The sequence below is a fragment of the Myotis lucifugus genome, unplaced genomic scaffold, assembly GCF_000147115.1.
Source record: "Myotis lucifugus unplaced genomic scaffold, Myoluc2.0 scaffold_0, whole genome shotgun sequence".
Lineage (NCBI taxonomy): Eukaryota > Metazoa > Chordata > Mammalia > Chiroptera > Vespertilionidae > Myotis > Myotis lucifugus.
In genome coordinates this window covers 25512693-25534426 of record NW_005871048.1, presented here as the reverse complement: position 1 = coordinate 25534426, position 21734 = coordinate 25512693, and the positions used below count along the sequence as shown (strand labels likewise).

The following is a 21734-nucleotide window of genomic DNA, read 5'->3' as shown; positions in this document are numbered from 1 at the left end:
ACTCTCAAGGCTACAGTCTTGCATAACCCTCCTCCCTGCTGTTTTTGCAACTCAGGGATAATATGCACCAAGGAGTCTCTAGTTGTAGAAAATTCCCTTACTCCCTCCCTTCAAACAGGCCTCTTTTGGACTCTTCATAATTTTTGCTCTAAGCATGTTTTATAGGTTTGGGGAAAATACTGATAAGACACCTCCCTAGGACATCTGTCTAGAGCAGCCGTGGGCAAACTACGGCCCGCGGGCCGGATCCAACCCGTTTGAAATGAATAAAACTAAAAAAAAAAAAAAAAGACCGTACCCTTTTATGTAATGATGTTTACTTTGAATTTATATTAGTTCACACAAACACTCCATCCATGCTTTTGTTCCGGCCCTCCGGTCCAGTTTAAGAACCCATTGTGGCCCTCCAGTCAAAAAGTTTGCCCACCCCTGGTCCAGACTGTCTCCTGAAAAACAAACTTCACTTCAGCCCAAATCCTCCTCCCTTACTTGTCACCTAGCAAGAGCAGCCTTACCCTTTAAAAGGGGAAGCTGCTTTTTGTTTCTTGTCCTGTATTGATTAGCAATGCACCGGCCCTTTTCCTTAGTGGAAAGTAAAATAAACTTCCTCTCTGTATCTCTTTTTTTAGTTGTGAATTCTTTCACAGCCCCTGTCACCTGCCCGACCCTAACAGGAAGGAGATTTGACTTTGGGTGGTGAACACACAAATGCAATATATGGATGTGTATTATAAAATTGTTCACTTGAAACCTACGTAATTTTATTAACCAATATCACTCCAATAAATTTAATAAAATTTAAAAAGAAGATGATAGCAGTTACTTACTTGTAGGGATATTATCAGGATACATGAGATACAATAGCTCAGGCACTTAACACAATGCTCAGTAAATGGCAGCTATGATGTGACTCTAGATTCTATCCCAAGACTCAATAACCTCACATGTTCTTTGCCCATAAAGCAAACGCAAGGTACAATCATGTTTTTTGTTTGTTTCTTTGTTTTGTTTTCCTACAGATTTTTAAAATCTAAAATAGTGGAGATTCTTGATTCGTGCATTTAGGAAGTGTTTTTGAATCATGCAAAAAAAAAAAACCAACAACAAACAAACAAAAACACACATCTAAGATAATACCAACATTGTCTAACTTCAGAATAATTTCTTCTGGGTTCTCTGTGGTTTATGACTGCAAACATATTTCCATTCAAACTATTCAGTTGTTTCCATGTAAATGTCTAGAAATGTGACTCCCTACCTAAGCAGTGCATCAGAATAAACTATTGTTTTTTTAAAACACAGAAACATGGACTCTATCTCCTAGGTCCTGAATCAGAATCTTTAGGAAAGAGACTAGAACATCTAGATTCTTTAAAGCTTTCTGGATAATCTTGTGTACAGCTAGGATGGGAGATTATTGGTATATGAAATCCTTTTAGGGCCCTTAAAACCTACTGAGGAATAATTTTACATAAGACAGTAATGTGGTCTTTTAATTGAACCAAGCATATAGTACCTTTTCAATCTTATATCTTAAGCTTAAACAGACATGCGTCATTTAAGGAACTACCACTTTTGTTAAAATGACAATCTAAGAAACAGTAATATAGCCCCTGATGGAACTGTTTTCCTAAGTATCAACATTTTTCTATTATTCCAGAGAGCACTCCAATTTAATACCCAGGTTACAAGCTCATGATTAGGCCAAACACACAACAATTTACACAAACATTTTCCCCTTTATAGTATTTCTGTCTCTTCCATTATAACTCTGGGTTTTCACTGTGTACCTTAGATAACAGAGTCAGTGAAATGACAATGGAGAATTTTAATTCAATTCAGTGGAAATGGATGCTGAATTTACCCCATTGTTTAAGATGTGCCAGAGCATCCCTGAGGATACAGAGCAGGCTCCAGAGGCTCCTGTCTCAGTTAGAAGTACCACATTTTACTCCCTACTTCTACTCCTACCTTATTATAAATGATTTTTTAGTCCCCTTTTCCAAAATAGTTTTCACCTCCTGCCCTTACTGTGAAGGCATTCAGAATGGAAGGAATATTTTCTTTCCACTAAACTAAAAGCTATACAAATCTCAACCAATCTTATTTATTTTGTGCAGAAATCCAGTACCAGGATTTTTTGAAAAAAAATCTGTCTTTACTAGAAAGTTTCAGTACAAGCACTGAAACTTTAATGTGATTTTGTAACCTGCGTTCAGAACTATATTACTAGTATTTCCCTTGGTGAGCTTTCCATCGATAGAAATCAGACCCCAGGGTAGACATGGGCTCTTTTTCCTCTGACTAGATATGGGAAAGTAGTGCACTTAATATTTTATAACCATCCAGTTCATGGATACATTTTCATATTCCCTGTCACTACAGAATTGGTTAGTCCCTAAGAAATCTTTCAGGCAAGATTAATCTCCCCTCACGGAGGATGTGGGCATCATATTAAAATCAAGTCAGTCAACAACACAAGGCTGTGTGGAGACCATGAAAATAATGCAATTTTCATGAAATTCTACTAACTTCAAATATCATTTCTACCAATGTATTTTATTTAGATCCTTGTGTGTCCAAGGTTAGGCAAAAAGTGAATAAAATGAAACAAAAAATAAAGCAAAAATTTAGAGATTTTTTTTCAAAAGAAGCCCTATGCAATTAACAGAAAATGAAAATCAAATAAAAAATATCAAAGCATATTAAAAAGCATAACATAATACATAAAATAAAATATGATCATTTTTGTGATTGTACTAGTATTTGAGAGGCCAGTGTGATTTCTGTTTAACTTAAAAATTTTTACAATTCACTGTGTATCTTCTGTATGGTAGAAGTGAAGCCGTGGCTACTTAATGTTGTACACGGAGAACTCAAAGTAGTAGAGAAACAAAAGCAACCCTTGGGTGCTCTCTCCCAGCTTCTGTGCTCACAGTGTGTCGTTCATCTGCACACAGTGTCACTGTCTCCATTTATAGTACAAGTGTATCTCTGTGTATATATTCTTGCTCTCTCATACCTAGACAAATTTTTTCCCCCATCATTTTCTTGTTTTTAATTTCTTTTTGACCCAATTAGGAGATTTCTTGAAATAAGCATTTTGACATTTGGATTTTTACATAGAGTAATACTCATTCTTGAATACCACATTGTATGCGGGAAACGTATTTATACGTTTTACGTATTTATACGTTCTACCAGTGTAGTAGAGCGCGGGACACGTATTAATACGTTTTTTATAGACTAGCGGTAGAATGCGGGTAACGTATAAATACGTAAACTAAAGTTATCGTAATTTTACTGAACGTTGCCATTTGCGCAAAAAAATTAGCAAAAATGGCCCGCGCCACCTGTTAGCGCGCGATAAAAACTACCCGCAAACAATGTGATACAAGAGAAAAGCGAAAGAACTCACCCAATTATCTGCTGGGGAAGTTCATTTGTAACCCTTGTAAAGACGGGTGATCCGTCTGTCATAGTGTAGTATCCCATTAAAGAAACAGATCCACAACAAAGGTAAATAAAAGTCACTCCTTTTCTCCCCCCGACTTTTCTCTTAGGGACATTAAATGAGATCCAACTGTCCAGTGCTGTCCTTATTCACCCCAGATTTCTTTTTCAACCCATTTTCTTCATGGTTGCAGCTGCTCTAACTCATCTCTTCTAAACCTCCCTAGAAAGAAAATTTCCTTTACATCCCACTTGTCTTTCTTAAATTCTTTTTTCATCTCTGATCTCAGTACTTTATTATGAAAGTATTTCCTTTTTTTTTTTCTCATGTAGACATTTCTTTCCTTCTAGAAGGGAGGAGCAAGGGAGAAACATCTCTGTCCCTGAAGGTCATCTCTTTGGTGGGAGGAGTTGGTGATGAATACTCTCGCAATAATTCTTATGCCACCACATAGTATATATTAAAGTACAGCTCACTAATCCTGTTTAACTGATTTCCTTTAGCTAAATCCACTTGAGACTATTTCTTATGTGAAATAAGTCTATTCTCCCCATAATGAATTCTAGAAACTTATCAACTGTAGACTTAGGAAATTCTCTGTTCATTGATCTTATAAATTGTCGTGCTATGAGTTTAATAAAACCTTGACTATATTTTTCTTTATGTGGAGAAGAGAAACAACTGGAAGCAATACAAATGGAGAGTTGAGGGGAAGGAGGATGTCCAGAGACTGTTGAAAGAGCGATGATATGAGATTTTTGGCTCATGTGCCAGTTGTAACAATTTAGAGAAAAGGATGAAGGGTGTGGTAGAAAAGATAGAAAAAGGTTTAGTCACTGAACGGGTCCTCAGAACATAGGAGCCAAAACGAATATATGTACCTAGAGATATGAACTAAAGGAAAGTCAAGTATGGAACTAAAACAAGGAATTAGGGTTGTAACCCTTTCCTTAAATCCTGCTTTGAAAAACTACATCCAGCTAAAGAATAGACTTTTTTTCATCTTTGATAATACAATAGAGACAGGAATATTTCTCACCCTATTATCTTTACCTTTCTTGTTTTCCAAGTAAAGCATTTGGTTGGCAATCAGGACTGGTAGATGCCCTGATATAATTCTTAATCAGAAAGGCTGGGTTCTGTGTAAGCTTTCCTTGTTGTTAGCTTACACGGAGACTTGTTTGTATATGTTCCCAACGTGCACTCAACCAGTTGACCACACAAAGCAGGAGGAGGTGGACTTCATAGTCCTCCTAAATGACTGGCAATAGTACTGTCCTGAAGAACATGCTCCCACCCCTCCCCCTCCCCTCGATCTCATTTTTTATCACATCGTTCACAGATTAGAATTGTGCACAGCAGACTACATCTCTGGTGAAAAATCTTGTCAGACAGAGACACAGGACAAAAAGTCATTAAACAGGGATTTTTATGTCAAATTGCATTAGTGAAAAACAAATAAATGGCTCACCTTCACATACAATGGCTCTCTGAGATGATCAACAAGAATGCACGCTTTCTCCTCCCACACAGGATTGAGGTTCTTGTGTATTATTTTACTTCTAAAAACTTCTTTTCCTCCAATTTTAAACTTCACATATGGGTCACTTGTCCCTGATATAGAAAAGCAGATTGATCCATGTTAATTATGCCTTTCTATGGAGGCAAGAGAATAGCTCATCTACTCACCAACAAGTATTTCAAGGAATAAAAACAAAGCTTATCACCTGGAAAATAAGGGTTAAGAGTATTTTCCTAAATGTTTCCTGAAATATTAAAGTGACAGTAAATTATTTATTATAATAATTATCATTATCAATCTTCTATACTCAATACTGTAACCCTGTTCTGGTATTTTAAAAAAACTCTATTGCATGCTGCATATGTAAATGTAATTCATGTTATATATGATAGAGATTAATCTGACATTCTCTTGGTATCATCTGGTTAACTCTAAAAAGAATGATCCATAATCTTGGCTGATTTTAGTAGTTTTAGACTTACAATCGAAGTTTCTCTCTCATCGATGTTTCTAACTCGCTATCCCTCTCCCTCTCCCTTCCTCTCTGTAAAAAAATCAATAAAATATATTTTTTTAAAAACTCTATTGCATGCTGCATATGTAAATGTAATTCATGTTATAAATGATAGAGATTAATCTGACATTCTCTTGGTATCATCTGGTTAACTCTAAAAAGGATGATCCATAATCTTGGCTGATTTAAGTAGTTTTAGACTTACATATGCTGCTAAAATTTTATACTAGTTTAATGGGCTTAATTAGAAAAGATGAGTCTCAAATGGGCTTCAATTTCACCCTTGTTCATATTCTTCTTTTGCTCAGAAGTTTCAGTTTCAGCACGTTGGGAAGGAATGAAGGTCTCAGAGGAAGGAATCAGGGGGAAGGGAGTAAATGTTTATGAAGTCCTCTCGAGATTATCCCTTAACATCTCCCAAGCTCCCAAAATAATAAAGAAAATCAGAGCTGTCAAGTAAGTTGCTTATGGACACACAGCCAGGAAGAGATGGTTAGGATTGCAACCAAGACTATTGGACTCTAATGCTTGTGCTTTTTCTACTACACCTGCAAGAGAGAAGGGCCTTTACATACTTACACAGATATACCATTTCCCATTTTGACTGATGAATGAGACCAGTCTTGGCCTAATGAGTCTATGTCCTTATTAAGAATTCTTAGAGCCCTGACTGGTTTGGCTCAGTGGATAGAGCGTCGGCCTGTGGACAGAAAGGTCCCAGGTTCGATTCCGGTCAAGGGCATGTACCTTGGTTGTGGGCACATCCCCAGTAGGGGGTGTGCAGGAGGCAGCTGATCGATGTTTCTCTCTCATCGATGTTTCTAACTCTCTATCCCTCTCCCTTCCTCTCTGTAAAAAAAAATCAATAAAATATATATTTTTTTAAAAAAGAATTCTTAGAGAAGGTGTATCATTAATGACCCCAAGTAAATTATTCCAGTGTGTGACAACCTTCATCTTCAGGAAATAACTCTTTATACGAGGCCCTTATAATAAAATTTTGTTTGATTTTTCAGTTCTCTCCCCAAACTGAAGTTATAGTTGGTAACTATGTCCATATGATTTAAAGGAAAGTCTGAGTGGGCCTATGAAAACTGAAAAGCACCATATGAATATTAGGCATTACAATTATAATACTGATCTCCTTAAACTCACTATCTATATCCCTCCCTTACACTCCCCTAATCTCAATGACACATAAATATCTACGGTAAACATACGGTGCCTTATAGGATCTGGCTTTTCTTATTGAATCTCTTGGAGGCTCTCTCAAAACTCTCCACATTCCTCAAATAAATGTAATGCCTTTTTTCTTATGCACCTACTAGTAGACCTGAGCATAATGAAATAATGATCCCAATTTCCCATGCGAAATTCCCATTCGGGTAGTTTAATTTTATCATTATGGTACAAACTTTAAAAAATATTTATAAATGTAAATGCAGGCTATATCATCATAACCTGTTTTAATGTATTCTTTAGGGAACTCAATGCAATAAAAATGTTCAGTACTTAAAAATGACTATTATTAACAGCAGTTCCCAACTTAGGGCGGAGGATCCTGGGAATTGAGACTGTTGTAAAACATATATTGAGGGTTATTAAAATCCATGTACCCATTTGTATTTTCCCAGTCATAGCCTACATCAATTTATTGTCTTTCATTTTGAAAAGCATCGACATAACTGCTACTACCTGCTAAAATATAATAAGCTCTATAATACCAGAGCCTTTGGGGTCCCTTTTATAAGATCTTCAGTACTTAGTACAGAATCAGAACTTGTCATCATATCCATGATGCCATTTGAGGCAGTAAACATCCAACAGCCTGAAGAAATAACAATCCAGCTAACAAGAATAGGTCTAAGCATTAAGTTAAGGATTAGGGATAGATATTTTAGCCTGTGACAGGCACAAAAATCTCAAGGATTGGTATAATAGAAAGAGAAAGGCTGTTTTTAGGATTCTGAAAACAAGTTATGATGATGAAATATTTTATTAACGTGAAGATTTGGCCACAGGGTGACCTGGATTGGAGATAGTAGATATGTTAGCAAATTTCATAGTCATAACTATAGGAGTGACAGAGTCATATGCACACTCATGGCGCCAATCACCTGACTTTCCTCACTTTGTTTTCACTTCATGGGATAAAATTTGCCGTACTTCTCTTTGCAACCATTGATTAGCCCTCTGGAACAATCATTAAAATTTAAAGTTTTAATAGTCGTGTTTCTTTAAAATATTCTAATTGTTTTCAAGTTATTAACTTAGGGAACCTTTAGTGACTTAGAGTCCTTAATAGTTCAAAACCTTCAGCTTATGATTACAGCTTACAGAATAGGAAGACATTGTTTAATTGAGAGTGAGTAAAAATTTTGCATGTAATCTTCTATGTTTGAAAGTGCTTTTCCAAAGTTATTTCGGCAATTTATTATCTGATAACATGAATAGGTATTATTAGCATTTAAAAAAAAAGAGTTCTGTGGTCAAGCGTATTTGGAAAATGCTGGTTTAAAATAAAATTAAATGGATTTGTTTCCTATAGCCTTTTAGAAAAATTTTATTGTTGAAACTATTACGATGTCCCCCATTTCCCCCTCTTTACCCACCTACACCCAGTTCCTCCCCTCCTTCCTCTGGCCTTCACCACACTGTTGTCTGTGTCCATGGGCCATGCATATATTTTCTTTGGCTAATCTGTTCACCTTCCTCCATCTAGTACCCCCATCCTCCCCCAATCTCTGTTAGTTTGTTTCATGTATTCATACCTCTGGTTCTATTTTGTCAGTTTATTTTGTTCATTACATTCCACATATAAGTGAGATCATATGGCATTTGTCTTTCTCTGACTGGCTTGTTTTATTCAGCATGATAATCTCCAGGTCCATCCATGCTGTTGCAAAAAGTAAGAGTTCCTTTCTTTCTTATGGCTGCATAGTATTCCATTGTGTAACTGTACCACATCTTTTTTTTATCCACTCACCTACTGATGGGTGCTTGGGCTGTTTCCTGACCTTAGCTATAACACTGCTCTGAACATAGGGGTGAATATATTCTTTCTGATGGTTGTTTGGGGATTATTAGAATATATTCCCAGAATTAGGACTAGTCAAAAGTCAGTTCCATTTTTAGTTTTTTGAAGGAACTCCATACTGTTTTCCACAGTGGCTATACTAGCCTGCATTCCCACCAGCAGTGTATGAGGGTTCCCTCTTCTCTATATCCTCACCAACACTTGTCATTTGTTGATTTGTTGATGGTAGCCATTCTGACAGGTGTGAGGTGATATCTTATTGTGGTTTTAATTTGCATCTCTCTGATGATTAGTGATGTTGAGCATTTTTCATATGTCTGTTGGCTGTCTGCATGTCCTCTTTGGAGAAGTGTCTATTCAGGTCCTTTGCCCATTTTCTTTTTATTCTAGCAGTTTTATTTCAGTGTGTGTTATCTCTCAATCATTTTTAATTGGATTGTTTTCTTCCTGTGTAAGTTCTTTTATATATTTTGGAAATTAACCCCTTATGGCCTTTCAATAAGTAAATGGGCTCTCCAAGAAGGGGACAGGACATGCAGCGTTTACCAGACTTTTTTGACCATAGGCCCTACTTTTCTTAAGCTCATATTTCAAGATTAATAATCCCCTGTCTCTGTTTAGGAAATGCTACCTTATTATATTTTGTAGATCAGAAAGTTTCACGTTTTTGGAGGTTCTTTTATTGTAATACACTTCCCAATGAAATCAGGGAATTTTATTACAATAACCCCTCCCCCCCAATAAATCCAAGCCATTAACATGTGGTTAATCTCTAATAAATATATTATACCAAAATTTTTAGTTTGTTGGTATAAAAACAAAACACAAAAAAAACACAAAAACCCCAAAACAATAAATTCATGTGCCTGTGTTGATTTGTTGCAATATTGCATTCAACCACGAGATGGCACTAACACTTATCAAATTCAAAGTTAAGGCATCACTACTGCACACTTGTTCTCATGCATTTTCCTGTGCTTTATTGTCATTAGCTGGAACATGACCCTCATAAAACATTTTTTATGGTAATAATGAAATTAAAACAGGCAAGTAAACATGGGAGAAGAAAACAGGAGGTGCTAGCCCTAAAATAAAATTCAGCCTTTTGTTATTAATGTCATATTCAAGAGCAACTTTTCAACATTCATTTTATCAGGTAGCGTTAACTTCAGAATTTATTTGTAAACATTATTAAATATTTTATTATTGTTAATTCCTTGCTTCAAAAAATTTAGAATATCAAGTGTTTATTTCTGTACCCTAAGATCAAATTGTTTAAAAAAGAAGAATTATGTGGTTTATATAATGTAGGAAAAAATTACATGTCCCAATGTTATATTTCATTTTTATATTTTTTTCAGAGCCAGGCCTCTGATAAGCACTTCAACATTTTATGTGATTGGTTAGAACAATGGTTCTCAACCTGTGGGTCGCGACCCCTTTGGGGGTCGAACGACCCTTTCACAGGGGTCGCCTAAGACCATTGGAAAACACATATATAATTACATATTGTTTTTGTGATTAATCACTATGCTTTAATTATGTTCAATTTGTAACAATGAAAATACATCCTGCATATAAGATATTTACATTATGATTCTTAACAGTAGCTAAATCACAGTTATGAAGTAGCAACAAAAATATTTTTATGGTTGGGGGTCACAACAACATGAGGAACTGTATTAAAGGGTCGCGGCATTAGGAAGATTGAGAACCACTGGGTTAGAACAACAGAACTAAATTTAAGTCCAACATTACTAAACTTTGAATGGGTCTCCTTTTGTGCTGCACTGAACACAGCAAACACAAGATGGCAGCCTCTCCTCTCTTAAAATAGTATTAGAGCTATTTAAAATGTAAATAGCCATCCAATGCTGAGTCTCTTGGTTTCCATTCTCAGAATAAATAAGCCTCCTGGTTAGCAAGTTTAAATCAATCTTATCCCAAACCTAGCATTTCAGAAAACTGTAATTTTTCAGTAATGCTAACTCCTAATAAAAACAATGCCGATTTGAAACTCAGTCCCCATATTAGAATGTGAAAAAAGGAGAAGGAGGATGTATAGGTTGTTGGAGTGAACAAAATAGCTCCATCTTTGTAAACCCTGCACTTTCTCTATTCTTGATTTAACTTTGGCCTTAACTGGTCCTGGCCAGCACACACAGGCTTGTAGTTAATGATTAGCTGTGTTCTGCAAGCCTACACAATGTAATCATAAAGATTCCTGTCAGTAATGGCCAGAAAGACATAAAAGCTGAGAGACTATCACACTGATGTTAAGTTAATAAATGATCCACAACACCACCAGGAGGTATGGTCCCAGTCCATACTGCGTTCTTTGTCTTGTCAATCATTAGTATCTAGCTGTTCTAGAGAACATTTATTGTAACAACTATCTAGCGGCACAGAACTGCTAGGGTCCTTTGTCCACTCCGATCCTACATCCCTGTAAGTAAATTACCCTATAGTAAATTCCGTTATATTCTATGGAGTTTCCTGTTTGTTTGGTTTTCATCTTAAAATGTCTTTAAGGTTAGGTGATCACTGTACCTCTACTCCACATTCAGACAGAGGAAAGAAAGAGAAAGAAGAAAAAAATAAGACAACAAAGAAGGTAACAGTATAATTAGATCCTTCATACTAGAAAAAGGCTTGTAAAAACAGTGATGTTCAAAATATACTCAGCAATAGATTGTCTTAGTGGAAATTAATTTTCACAAATAATTTTCAAATCTTCAAAACAGGTACCATATTTATGTGTTAAAATCATTTCCTAAAGGTCTTCCATTTCTTCTCATTTTTATTGAAGATTTGTAATGCCCAACACTGGAAATATTACATGGGTTAAATGACTAAATATATTAAAATTCAAATGCCAGAGGTTGATAATCACATGTGGCTTAATGTAATAAAATAATAAAATAATACTTTTTCCATAATGAGTAATATGAATATTTCAGTGGTTTTAAATTTCTTAAATGGCATTACTGTGATATAGCACATAGATGAATTAAAAATAATGCTGTGGTAAAATGTAGTAGAGAACTAAACTAAGTAAATTTCTTTTTTTGAGGAGAAGGCACTTCCAGGCACATGAAATGGAAAAAGTGTAAATGACAGAGATTATTGACTTTTATGAGTAATTTTTTGGCATATTTTTAAAAAGTGCAAAGTTCAGTATTTGCAAGAAAAAAATTATCTGTTGAAAATGTATGTTGTATAATTCATTTCAGTTGAGAAAACATTTACTATTTCACTACTTTCTTTAATCATTTAAGAATATATGAATATATAGCAGAAAATAATGACTATTTTCAGATTTCTCCTTCCTAGCTGTGTAGGAATAGCAATTCTATTAGATTTGTTAAATCAAGAAAAAAAATTAGCCCATAAATAACTATAAACATTGCATGAATAAACAGTAGTATAAGGAAGTGTCTGAAAATAACTAGGGCCCCATGGGACACATCCATTAAAAAATGTTATTACAACCCTAAACAGAAAACAAAATCTTCTTTGTCAATTAAAACTCTAAGTGATAACACTGAAAATCATTTTATGACTCTTGATTGATTACTATCATTAACTGAAAGAATTTTAAGATAATTACATTACAATATTATTAAAAGGCATCATAAATGCATGGTAATTGAATAATACTTTCCTTAGCACATTCACATATTCAATTTGTGAGAAAAAAACGTAATGGTCTCCTATTAGTCTCCCTGCTTTTAGTCTTCTCCACTCCAATTCATTCTCCGAAATCTTAGGCTTAGATATTTTTTCTGACATAAAAATCTGATGTTACTACCTTGCTCTAAAATTCTTCATTGCTTTCTTACTGATTTCAGAATAAATTGAAACTTTTGAGTATGTCATACAAATTGTGGTCTGCTTCTAATTTTTCAGACTCATCTCTCACCAGGCCACTCATCTATAGGATACCTCACCTCAAATCCACAGCTTCTCTCCAATGCGTGTGCCCCCTCTCCACCCCTTGCCCTCTGTCCTCTCCCAGTACTAAATTCAAGCCTCCTTGCTGTTTGGATATCTTTCCTGACCCATCCCATGGACATTACTAGGTTCTTGTCTTATGCCCCCAAACATCCTCTATAACAGCACTTATCACATTCAGGCCTCGTTTATTTCTGATCCCTGGTGTCTGGCAACAACACCTAAGTTATTATATGTGATCAAGAAAAGTGTTGGTTGACTGAAAACACTCCTGTATCGCTGAATGAATGAGTGCCTGTATCAACTCCTAATAACAGAAGCTAATAAAGTAACTAGTACTTAAGTTGTATACTCAATAATCCCACTCTTTTCCCTCCGCTGTTATTCACTATGAGTCTAAGGATCTCCTTTTAAGTTTATTGTCAAATACTGATTCTGAAATACATAAAGTTTAATATCACAAAAGCATTATGCTATACTTTCTACAACAATAAGCATTTTGCCATTGCTACTTTCCCAAACTATAGTAATTGATATTCATTGTTATTCCTAAAAAATGGTCAATCTACCCTGGTTTTACAAAATGCTTTTTAAAAAATCTCATTTTAGTAGCAATCTGCTTAGAGTTTTTACTTAATTGATTTATTGGATTTACTCAGAACAAAACTAGAAACCATATGATAAAGGTGAATGAATATGCCTATGACATCTTTTCTATTATTATCTCATATGTCTACTATGTAGATACACTCAATATACAGTAAAAACTGTCATGTTTTTGCACAAAATATTAGGAAGGAAAGTTACTTTTATGTGTACAGATAAATTATGGCTGAAACTGCTGCTCCTCACTGACAGCTGTTTTCCTCTTCTTCTCAGGCAAGTAGCTAAACCACATTTTCTTTTTAAAAATCTGTTTCTATTGATTTCAGAGAAAGAGAGAGGGAGAGAGAGATAGACACATCAATGATGAGAGAGAATCATTGATTGGCTGCCTCTTGTATGCCCTCTACTAGGGGTCGGGCATGTGCCCTGACCAGGAATAAAACTGTGACCTCCTGGTTGATAGGTTGATGCTCAACCACTGAGCCACACCGGCCAGGCTAAACTACATTTTCAAGACCTTTTACTTATGTGTGGCCATGTGACTGAGGACTGGCTTCTGGCCAATGTGAGCAGAAGTCAGTTATATTCCACTTTTAGGCTTAGCCCATGATATCTTTCCATATACAATCCTATCTCCTTTTCCCCAACAATAGAAACCTAGATGATGGTAGAGCCTGCAAGTCTGGAGTCTCTGAATGGAACCACCATCTACATTACACTATAAAGTTTTAAATAAATAATATATTTTTATTTTGTTAACCCCCTGAGATGTGGGTGTCTATCTTTGACAGGTCTTAATGTTACTTATCTAATCTAATAAAAGAGAAACATGCAAATTGACCACACCTCCGCTACACCCACAAGCCATACCCACCAGCCAATCAGGAGTGAATATGCAAATTAACCCAACTAAGATGGTGGCGGCCACTGAGCTGGAGCGAGCAGGAGGCTTGGGTTGCCCCCGGCAATGGGAGGAAGCCAAGCTTCCTGCCTGCCCTGGCCTACCCTGAGCTCCACTCAAGGCTACAAAGTTTCAATTATAGAAGTTAAAAAATCCCAGATACCTGCTTCCAGCCCCCAGGCCTGGCCAGCCTGAAAACGGCCATCAGTCCCTCACCCAGGCTGGCCAGGCACCCCAGCGGACCCCCACCCTGATCTGGGACACCTTTCAGGACAAACCAGCCAGCCCCCATCTGTGCACCAGGCCTCTATCCTATATAATAAAAGGGTAATATGCAAATTGACCCTAACAGCAGAAAGACTGGGAATGACTGGTCACTATGACACACACTGACCACCAGGGGGCAGACACTTAATGCAGGAGCTGCCCCCTGGTGGTCAGTGAGCTCCCACAGGGGGAGCTCTGCTCAGCCACAAGCCAGGCTGATGGCTGCCAGCACAGCGGTGGTGGCAGGAGCCTCTCCTGCTTCCTCAGCAGCACTAAGGATGTCTGACTGCAGTTTAGGCCTGCTCCCTGCTTGCAAGTGGACATCCCGCAAGGGCTCCTGGGCTGCCAGAGGGATGTCTGACTGCCAGCTTAGGCCCAATCCCCCGGGTAGTGGGCCTAAGCCAGCAGGTGAACATCCCCCGAGGGGTCCCAGATTACGAGAGGGCACAGGCCGGGCTGAGGGACCCCCCCGAGTGCACAAATTTTTGTGCACCAGGCTTCTAGTTTTAAATAATACAAAAATTAATTCCAAGAATGTGAGCTTCTATTAAAAAAAAATCCCTAAGATATATGACATTGACTTAGCAGTCAGATAGTGGATAGCAAGGTAACCCTGGGAGCCTCAAGAGTCTTGTTAGGCCATAGTAAATATTTGGTAATATTATTCCTGTGAGAACTTGGAAGGCAGACCACCTGCTGTTGAACCTAGGTTTCAGGGAACATGGAAGAAAGGTGTGTAGTTTTCAAATTGGTTGGCTTTCATAAGTAATCATAAGAAAGCAATGAGTTCAGGTGAAAATAGGCTCATTTACATGTAAAGAATTGGAAAAACTGTCTTCAGGCCCCAAATAATAGAAAATAAGATTGAAAAAGCTTTTAAACAACAAAATATCATTAAAACAGCCTAGTGGCCAAGGTCAGATTGGCCTTCCCACCCAAGCACGATGGTCGTAAGGTAGTTGCCATATGTTAAAAAGGAGCAAAGGAATAAATCATGTTTGAGGAGTATGTCTAAGAAAGAACGTTGGGTGTGGCTACTGGCACATGGAAGCCTACTACATTTTTTGAGAAAAGGAGCTTAGCTGGTTGAGATATTTGATCTTGTGCCAGCAGGAAGCAGAATGTGAAAGCTATATATGCCCAAGGGGGCAGGCTCTTCCACACCCATTTCAGATATGGCTACAGAGGATAATAATAGATAAGGAAGAATTTCTCAGATGGTAGAGCCAGTTGCCTCAGAGAACAATGGGTAAGAGGATTCTCTCCAAATAGTAGAGTTCTAACTAAAGAATTTCCTCATCCTCCAGGAAAGTGGCCTTTCTTGAGATTTCAAATTACTACAGACAAATAACTGTTATGAGTGTCCCATGCCTTCTTGTAGTCATTATATATTAGACTAGAAGATTCGCGCAATAGGCCTTCCTTCCCCTGGCTGCCTGCACCGGTTTTCCTCCGGCACCCGGGACCCAGGCCTTTGGTCTGGCCGCAGTGGAGAAGCCAAGCCTCTTCAGTCTTCAGTCTTCAGTCCGTCCGGAGCCTTCAGTCTTCGCTCCACGCCTGTGTATGCAAATTAACTGCCATCTTTGTTGGGTTAATTTGCATACTCATCCTATTGGCTGGTGGGCATAGTGGAGTGACACCAGTTTGCATGTTTCTCTTTTATTAGTGTAGATGTGTATGGCAAAGTGGCAGATAGATTAATAGTTCACTGGACTCCCAAGAACCACATTTGGACCTGATAAAGGATTTTGTTTTACTCAGAGATCCTGCACATAGAGCTGGACACAATGACCTCATGGGACTTTGGACTGTTTCCCTTGGGAAAGGTGAATGTCTTCTATATCCAGAAAAAAAGAGTGAACCAGTTATTTGGTGACTGGGAAGGTAGATTTTTGCCAGGACTGCCATTTCTTGGCAATAGCTATGTTATCTTCTTCTTCCCAGGCACATAACTGGTCTACAGCTCCCAATTGAATATAAACCCAGAAGATGACGTGTGTCGATGATTATATAAGTTTTATAAGCAAGTGAAAATGATAAGCAAAGTGAAATATTAACACCTACCATGTAACTAAAATACTTGAGGAACAATGAAAAAACCTTTGCCCCTTAGGCTAAAAACAGTTAATAAATGTTTAATGTGACAAGTGACTTCAAAACTTGCAATTATCCTTCTAAAGCATGTTGTCTCCGCTTGAAGAAAAGACAGTATTAGGGATAATAGTAGGTGTTTTTTTGCTTTCACTCCCCCTTCAACTCTCTAGTGGGGTGTGGGAAAAGGCCAGGTCTGCATGGTAAGTTTAAGAACAACTGTAGAATGACTCACTCTTTCTTGCCTTCTGCCTTCCTGCCAAGCTTGCTACTTTTCCATTTCCATTAACATTTTGCTACTTTTTAAAAGAAGACAAGGCTTTCTTAATACAAGATTTGTATTATAAATTCTCTAGCTGAATATTTTTTCTTTTCTAAAATACATTCGTGTTCTCAACAATATTTACTATATGTTTATTGTGTGCTAGGCACTAGGTATTCAGCAGAGTATAAAACCAAGTCCCTATTCCTAAGGAACTTTCCTTCTAGTGAAGGGGAACAGGCAAGGAACCAATGAAGAAATAGATAATATGCCATTTGGTGATAGGTGCATGAAGGAACATACAACCACAGGTAAATGTCAGAGGTACCTGCTATTTTAGATAGGGTGTGGAGGGAAAGCCTCACTTACATACACATAAAGGGGCCTGAAGCAAATTGCAGGCAGAAGAAGCAGAAGTGCAGAGGCCCTGAAGATTTCCAGTGTGGATGGAGAGAGTGACCAGCAAATAAGTGGAAGAAGTCAGAGCTTTGTGGGATAACAGATCATGTGGGAATCTACAGATCCCTGGTTAGGACTTGAAATTCTTCTTCAAGTCAAAATAGAATAGTAAATGATTCAATAGATAAAAATATTTTAAGACTGCATTATCTAATGTCAAATGATCTGTCTTTGATTAGAGAATATACCAACACCTGAAAAAGGACCAATTATAAAAGGGTAAGTCTATTGTGTTCTTAAATTATTCAAAGTAATTTCTAAATTTAAGAATAGCTGGTCTAAAATTATTTGACAAAGCCAACCTAAAGGTTAATAATGCATATAAAATGAATGTGAAATTTTACAGTTTTCATATTTACATCTACACTGCATCCTTTAAAATTTAGTTTTATAAGCTACATATAATACAACTAGAGGCCCGGTGCATGAAATTCGTGCATGGGAGAGGGTGGTCCCTCAGCCCAGCCTGCACCCTCTTCCATCCAGGACCCCTCGAGGGATGTCCGACTGGTAAAGGTCAGAGGTACCTGCTATTTTAGATAGGGTGTGGAAGGAAAGCCTCACTTACAGACACATAAAGGGGCCTGAAGCAAATTTCAGGCAGAAGAAGCTGAAGTGCAGAGGCCCTGAAGATTTCCCTCTCGCAATCAGACATCCCTCTCGCAATCGGGGACCACTGACTCCTAACCGCTCACCTGCCTGCCTGCCTGATCACCCCTAACCACCTCTGCCTGCCGGCCTGATAGCCCCCTAACTGCTCCCCCCTGCCAGCCTGATCACCCCTAACAACCTCTGCCTTGGCCCCTGCCACTGTGGTTTTGTCCGGAAGGACACCCAGAAGATGGCCAGAAGATGGCTGGTCTAATTAGCATATTACCCTTTTATTAGTATAGATATAACCAAATACAAATTATTTTCAGAACCTGTTTTGACTCCTGTTGATGTCAGTATTATCATCAAATGATATTTGGCACCCAACATTTGTCATTAAAATATTATATTTAATCAATGAGAATTTACTAAATATTGATGGCTTGCCACAAACATAATGAGATAGACATTACTGGAAGTTGATGGTAAATGTCTTCCCTATTGTACATTCTAAAATGCACCTTAAGATTTCTCCTACCAATCCCTGGACTGAGAATGATGAGATACCATGTCTGTGATCATGCTATGTACATGACAAAAGGGATTTTGCAGATGTAATTAAGGTTACTAATGAGCTGACTTTGAGTTTATCAAAAGGGAGATTGTTAGAGCAGACCTAAATTAATCAACTTTCCTTTGAAAACACAGGTTTTCTCTATATGGTAGCAGAAAGGAAAGTCAGATTTTAAACATGAGGAGGATCTGACATGTGTTATTGCTGCCTTGAAAATGGAAGAGGCCACATGGAAAGGACTTGAAACTGGATTCTAGGAGCTAAAAGAAACCCTAGTGGCAGACAGTAAGAAAACAGGGACTGTAGACTTACAACCACAATCAATTGAATTCTAACAATACCATAACCATGCAGAAACCTTATTTCTTTCATCTAGCCTTTTATTTTGATTTTTTTCCCCTTTAACTCAAATTAGCCTCACCTGGGGTCCTGATTTACCCACCTCACTCTCCCTTGCTAAATCATTAAGCCTCCAGGACAATGAGATCTGGTCAGCATCCAGAATCTTGGTCTTAGAAACAAGGTCCTGGGTCTACTGACAATTAAGACAAAGTTTTCAATCAAACTCAACATAATACCTTGGCCTTGGTTGTGTTTTAGCTCTGGACCCAGGAAAGCAGAATGAACACAAAACAAATCCTTGCAAAATTGGACACAGCAACTCCGTGGCAGATGTTGGGACCAGATGCAATGATCAATTACCCCTATCCTAGCACAAACCAATCAGTAGAGACCATGACCTTAACTCTACTAGTCACCATGACCAATTGATTTTTTCCCTATATAATCCATCCCCTGGAAGCCATTAGGAAGCCAGATATTTGAGCATGAACTACCTGTGACTCCAGGCATGGTGCCATCTCCTTAATAAAGCTTTACTTTCTTGGCTGCAAACTCTTGTTCATGTCTTATTAAATTTTGATGTGCACAGGCAAATGGACCCCTTCAGTCCTTCATTCCAGTAACAATACCAAGAATGAACTTGGAAGGACCCTGAGCGCCAGATAAAAGTTCAGCCTGGGTGACAACTTGATTTTGGCCTTATGAGGCTCTGAGCAGAGAACTCAGTTATGCTGCGTCCATATTCTGGACCTACAGAACCTGTGAACTATTAAATAGATATTGTTTTAAGCTACTTAACTCATGGAAAGCAGTAGAAAATTAATGTGTCTATCCTAAAAAGCATATATATATAGTATAGTTGGAGAAATTTTAAAAAGCTTGAAGGAAACTTGTTGAAACAAATAAAATACTTTATTTTTTATTTTTTTAAAATGTTTTTATTGATTCAGAGAATGGAAGGGAGAGGGAGAGAGAGATAGAAACAGTGATAGGCTGCTCCTGCATGTCCCCTACTGGGGATCGAGTCTGACTGGAAATTGAACCAGAGACCTCCTGGTGCATAGAACGATGCTCAATCAACTGAGCCACACCGGCTGGGCTAAAAGACTTTCTTATAAAGGGTATGTGATATGCTAATTAGTTTGATTGGAGTAATTATTTGACAGTGTATACATATATTGAAAGATCACATTGCACACCTTAAATATATATACATTTTTGTCAATTATATTTCAGTGAAGCTGGAAAAAATAATATTTTATGAAAAACAAATTATAGCGATCTTAAAAGACTAACCCAATAAACTAATCTGATCAAACAATAAAAAAATATGGGGGAAAAAAGTGCATGAGAAGTAAATTTAACCATGTACCTTCTTTTGAGACTTAATAAAAGCTCATCTTCCCTTAATAACTAGCAGGCCAGTAAAACAGACCATTTAATATCAATATGTGACATAAACATCATTCAGCAGTGCTGATAACTGAATATGAGTGCCGTATTAAATGCAACAATGATTTGCAGCCCCATTCATTAATGGTTTCAATTTTTGTGTTGTTTGAAATAAGATTTTTTTTCTCTCTTCGCTTTAGATTTTCATACCTTCAATGTCTATATGGAAGTTCAGTACAGAGATCAAAGGCCTTGCCCAAAGGACTGGTAACAACACTGCCATCATCAAAATATCTCAGATTTATAAATTCTCACAGTTCTGAAGCTTTTGATTTAAAAAACAAATTCCAAACCCAAGTCCTACTCTCTAATTTTTTATCAATTTGTGATTGTGACAATTACTTTATAAATTCTGTTTACTTGACTCTCAAAACATGTGTAGAGTAGGTCTGACTTTTAACTGTCTCTGGAGCCAGAATGAATTTTTAACATATGAAAATTTTTAAAATGCTATAGAAATGCAGGATGTGACCTAATGTTATTTTGTGTGGTGTTTTTTCTTGCAGAGCTGGAAACTGATTTCCTAACACTTACTCTTTTCTGTGACCCTTTTCTTATCCCTGGTGTCTGAGGCATTCTTATGACCTATGTTGAAGATAAACTCTGAAAAAGCAACATTTAGCCCTAACCGGTTTGGCTCAGTGAAATAGAGTGTTGGCCTGCGGGCTAAAAGGTCCCAGGTTTGATTCTGGTCAAGGGCATGTATCTTGTTTGCAGGCACATCCCCAGTAGGAGGTGTGCAGGAGGCAGCTGATCAATGTTTCTCTCTTATTGATGTTTCTAACTCTCCCTCTCCCTTCCTCTCTGTAAAAAAATCAATAAAATATATTTTTAAATAAACACCACATTTATAAAGTTTTAAAAGGGAGTAAAAATTGAAAGTAGAATCTGTCTTAGATTGGCACAAGGGATAATATTTCAGGGGCAAAATAGCACATGGAGATCTTTGAATGATGAAGTACTTTAGGCTACGCCTTAGGGACTCTGCACAACCTGAACACACAACTTACTGCTTACACATGGAAAACAGTAGCTGCACCTCATGACCTGTGTTTCGGAGGCAGTGCAGTTTTTTGATAAGTCAAATGCACGATTCTATGAAAGCCCAATAGCTTTCACTGTTACACATAAAATCACTTGGCCAGCTTCCTAATGTTGAGTGCAGTTTTACACAGAAGAGTTTTATGGGCTTTCTCTGTTTGCTTCAGCCCTTCACATTTAATTACATTCTTATTATGAAACTATGTAAAAATTAGAAAGTTCAAATAACTGATTTTCTCTTTGCCTTTGTCAGAGACATTTATCCTGTTTGCTAAAGATACTCCACACATTACAACAAGGCAGAATTGTAATAAAATACCAGCAGTTTTGTCCTCTTACCCTAGGATATGTGTTTATTTTTATATTTCAATTTACTTGTTTTCTTTAAAGTTGTTTCACTATAAATTGATTAAAGCAGTTTTTTCTAATCTACTTTCCATGGATACTAAAAGCTCTGGAGGTTTATATTCATATTTATTCTTGAGCTAGAATTACCTTTTAAAAATATCTTTATCCCAACAGATATTGAGGTCTCCCTCCCCTTTTTTGGGGTCTGGGCTGATTTACGTCTTCACAGAATAACAGTGTATCCTTGTTGAGTCATTTCAACCTTCACTAACATCCTCATTTCCATTTAGAAATGTGACAATTGATTTCTATTGTATTC

At 37.2% G+C, this 21734-nt stretch overlaps 1 protein-coding gene across 1 annotated transcript in view; it reads right to left on the bottom strand.

Moving 5' to 3' along the window:
* The window catches only part of MCTP1 (multiple C2 and transmembrane domain containing 1), a 301653-nt gene that overhangs the window by 227695 nt on the left and 52224 nt on the right, over positions 1-21734 (bottom strand). Inside the window, exon 3 of the mRNA XM_023749929.1 lies at positions 4926-5068. Coding sequence (XP_023605697.1) covers positions 4926-5068 — 143 coding nt within the window. The remainder of the gene's footprint in view (positions 1-4925; positions 5069-21734) is intronic.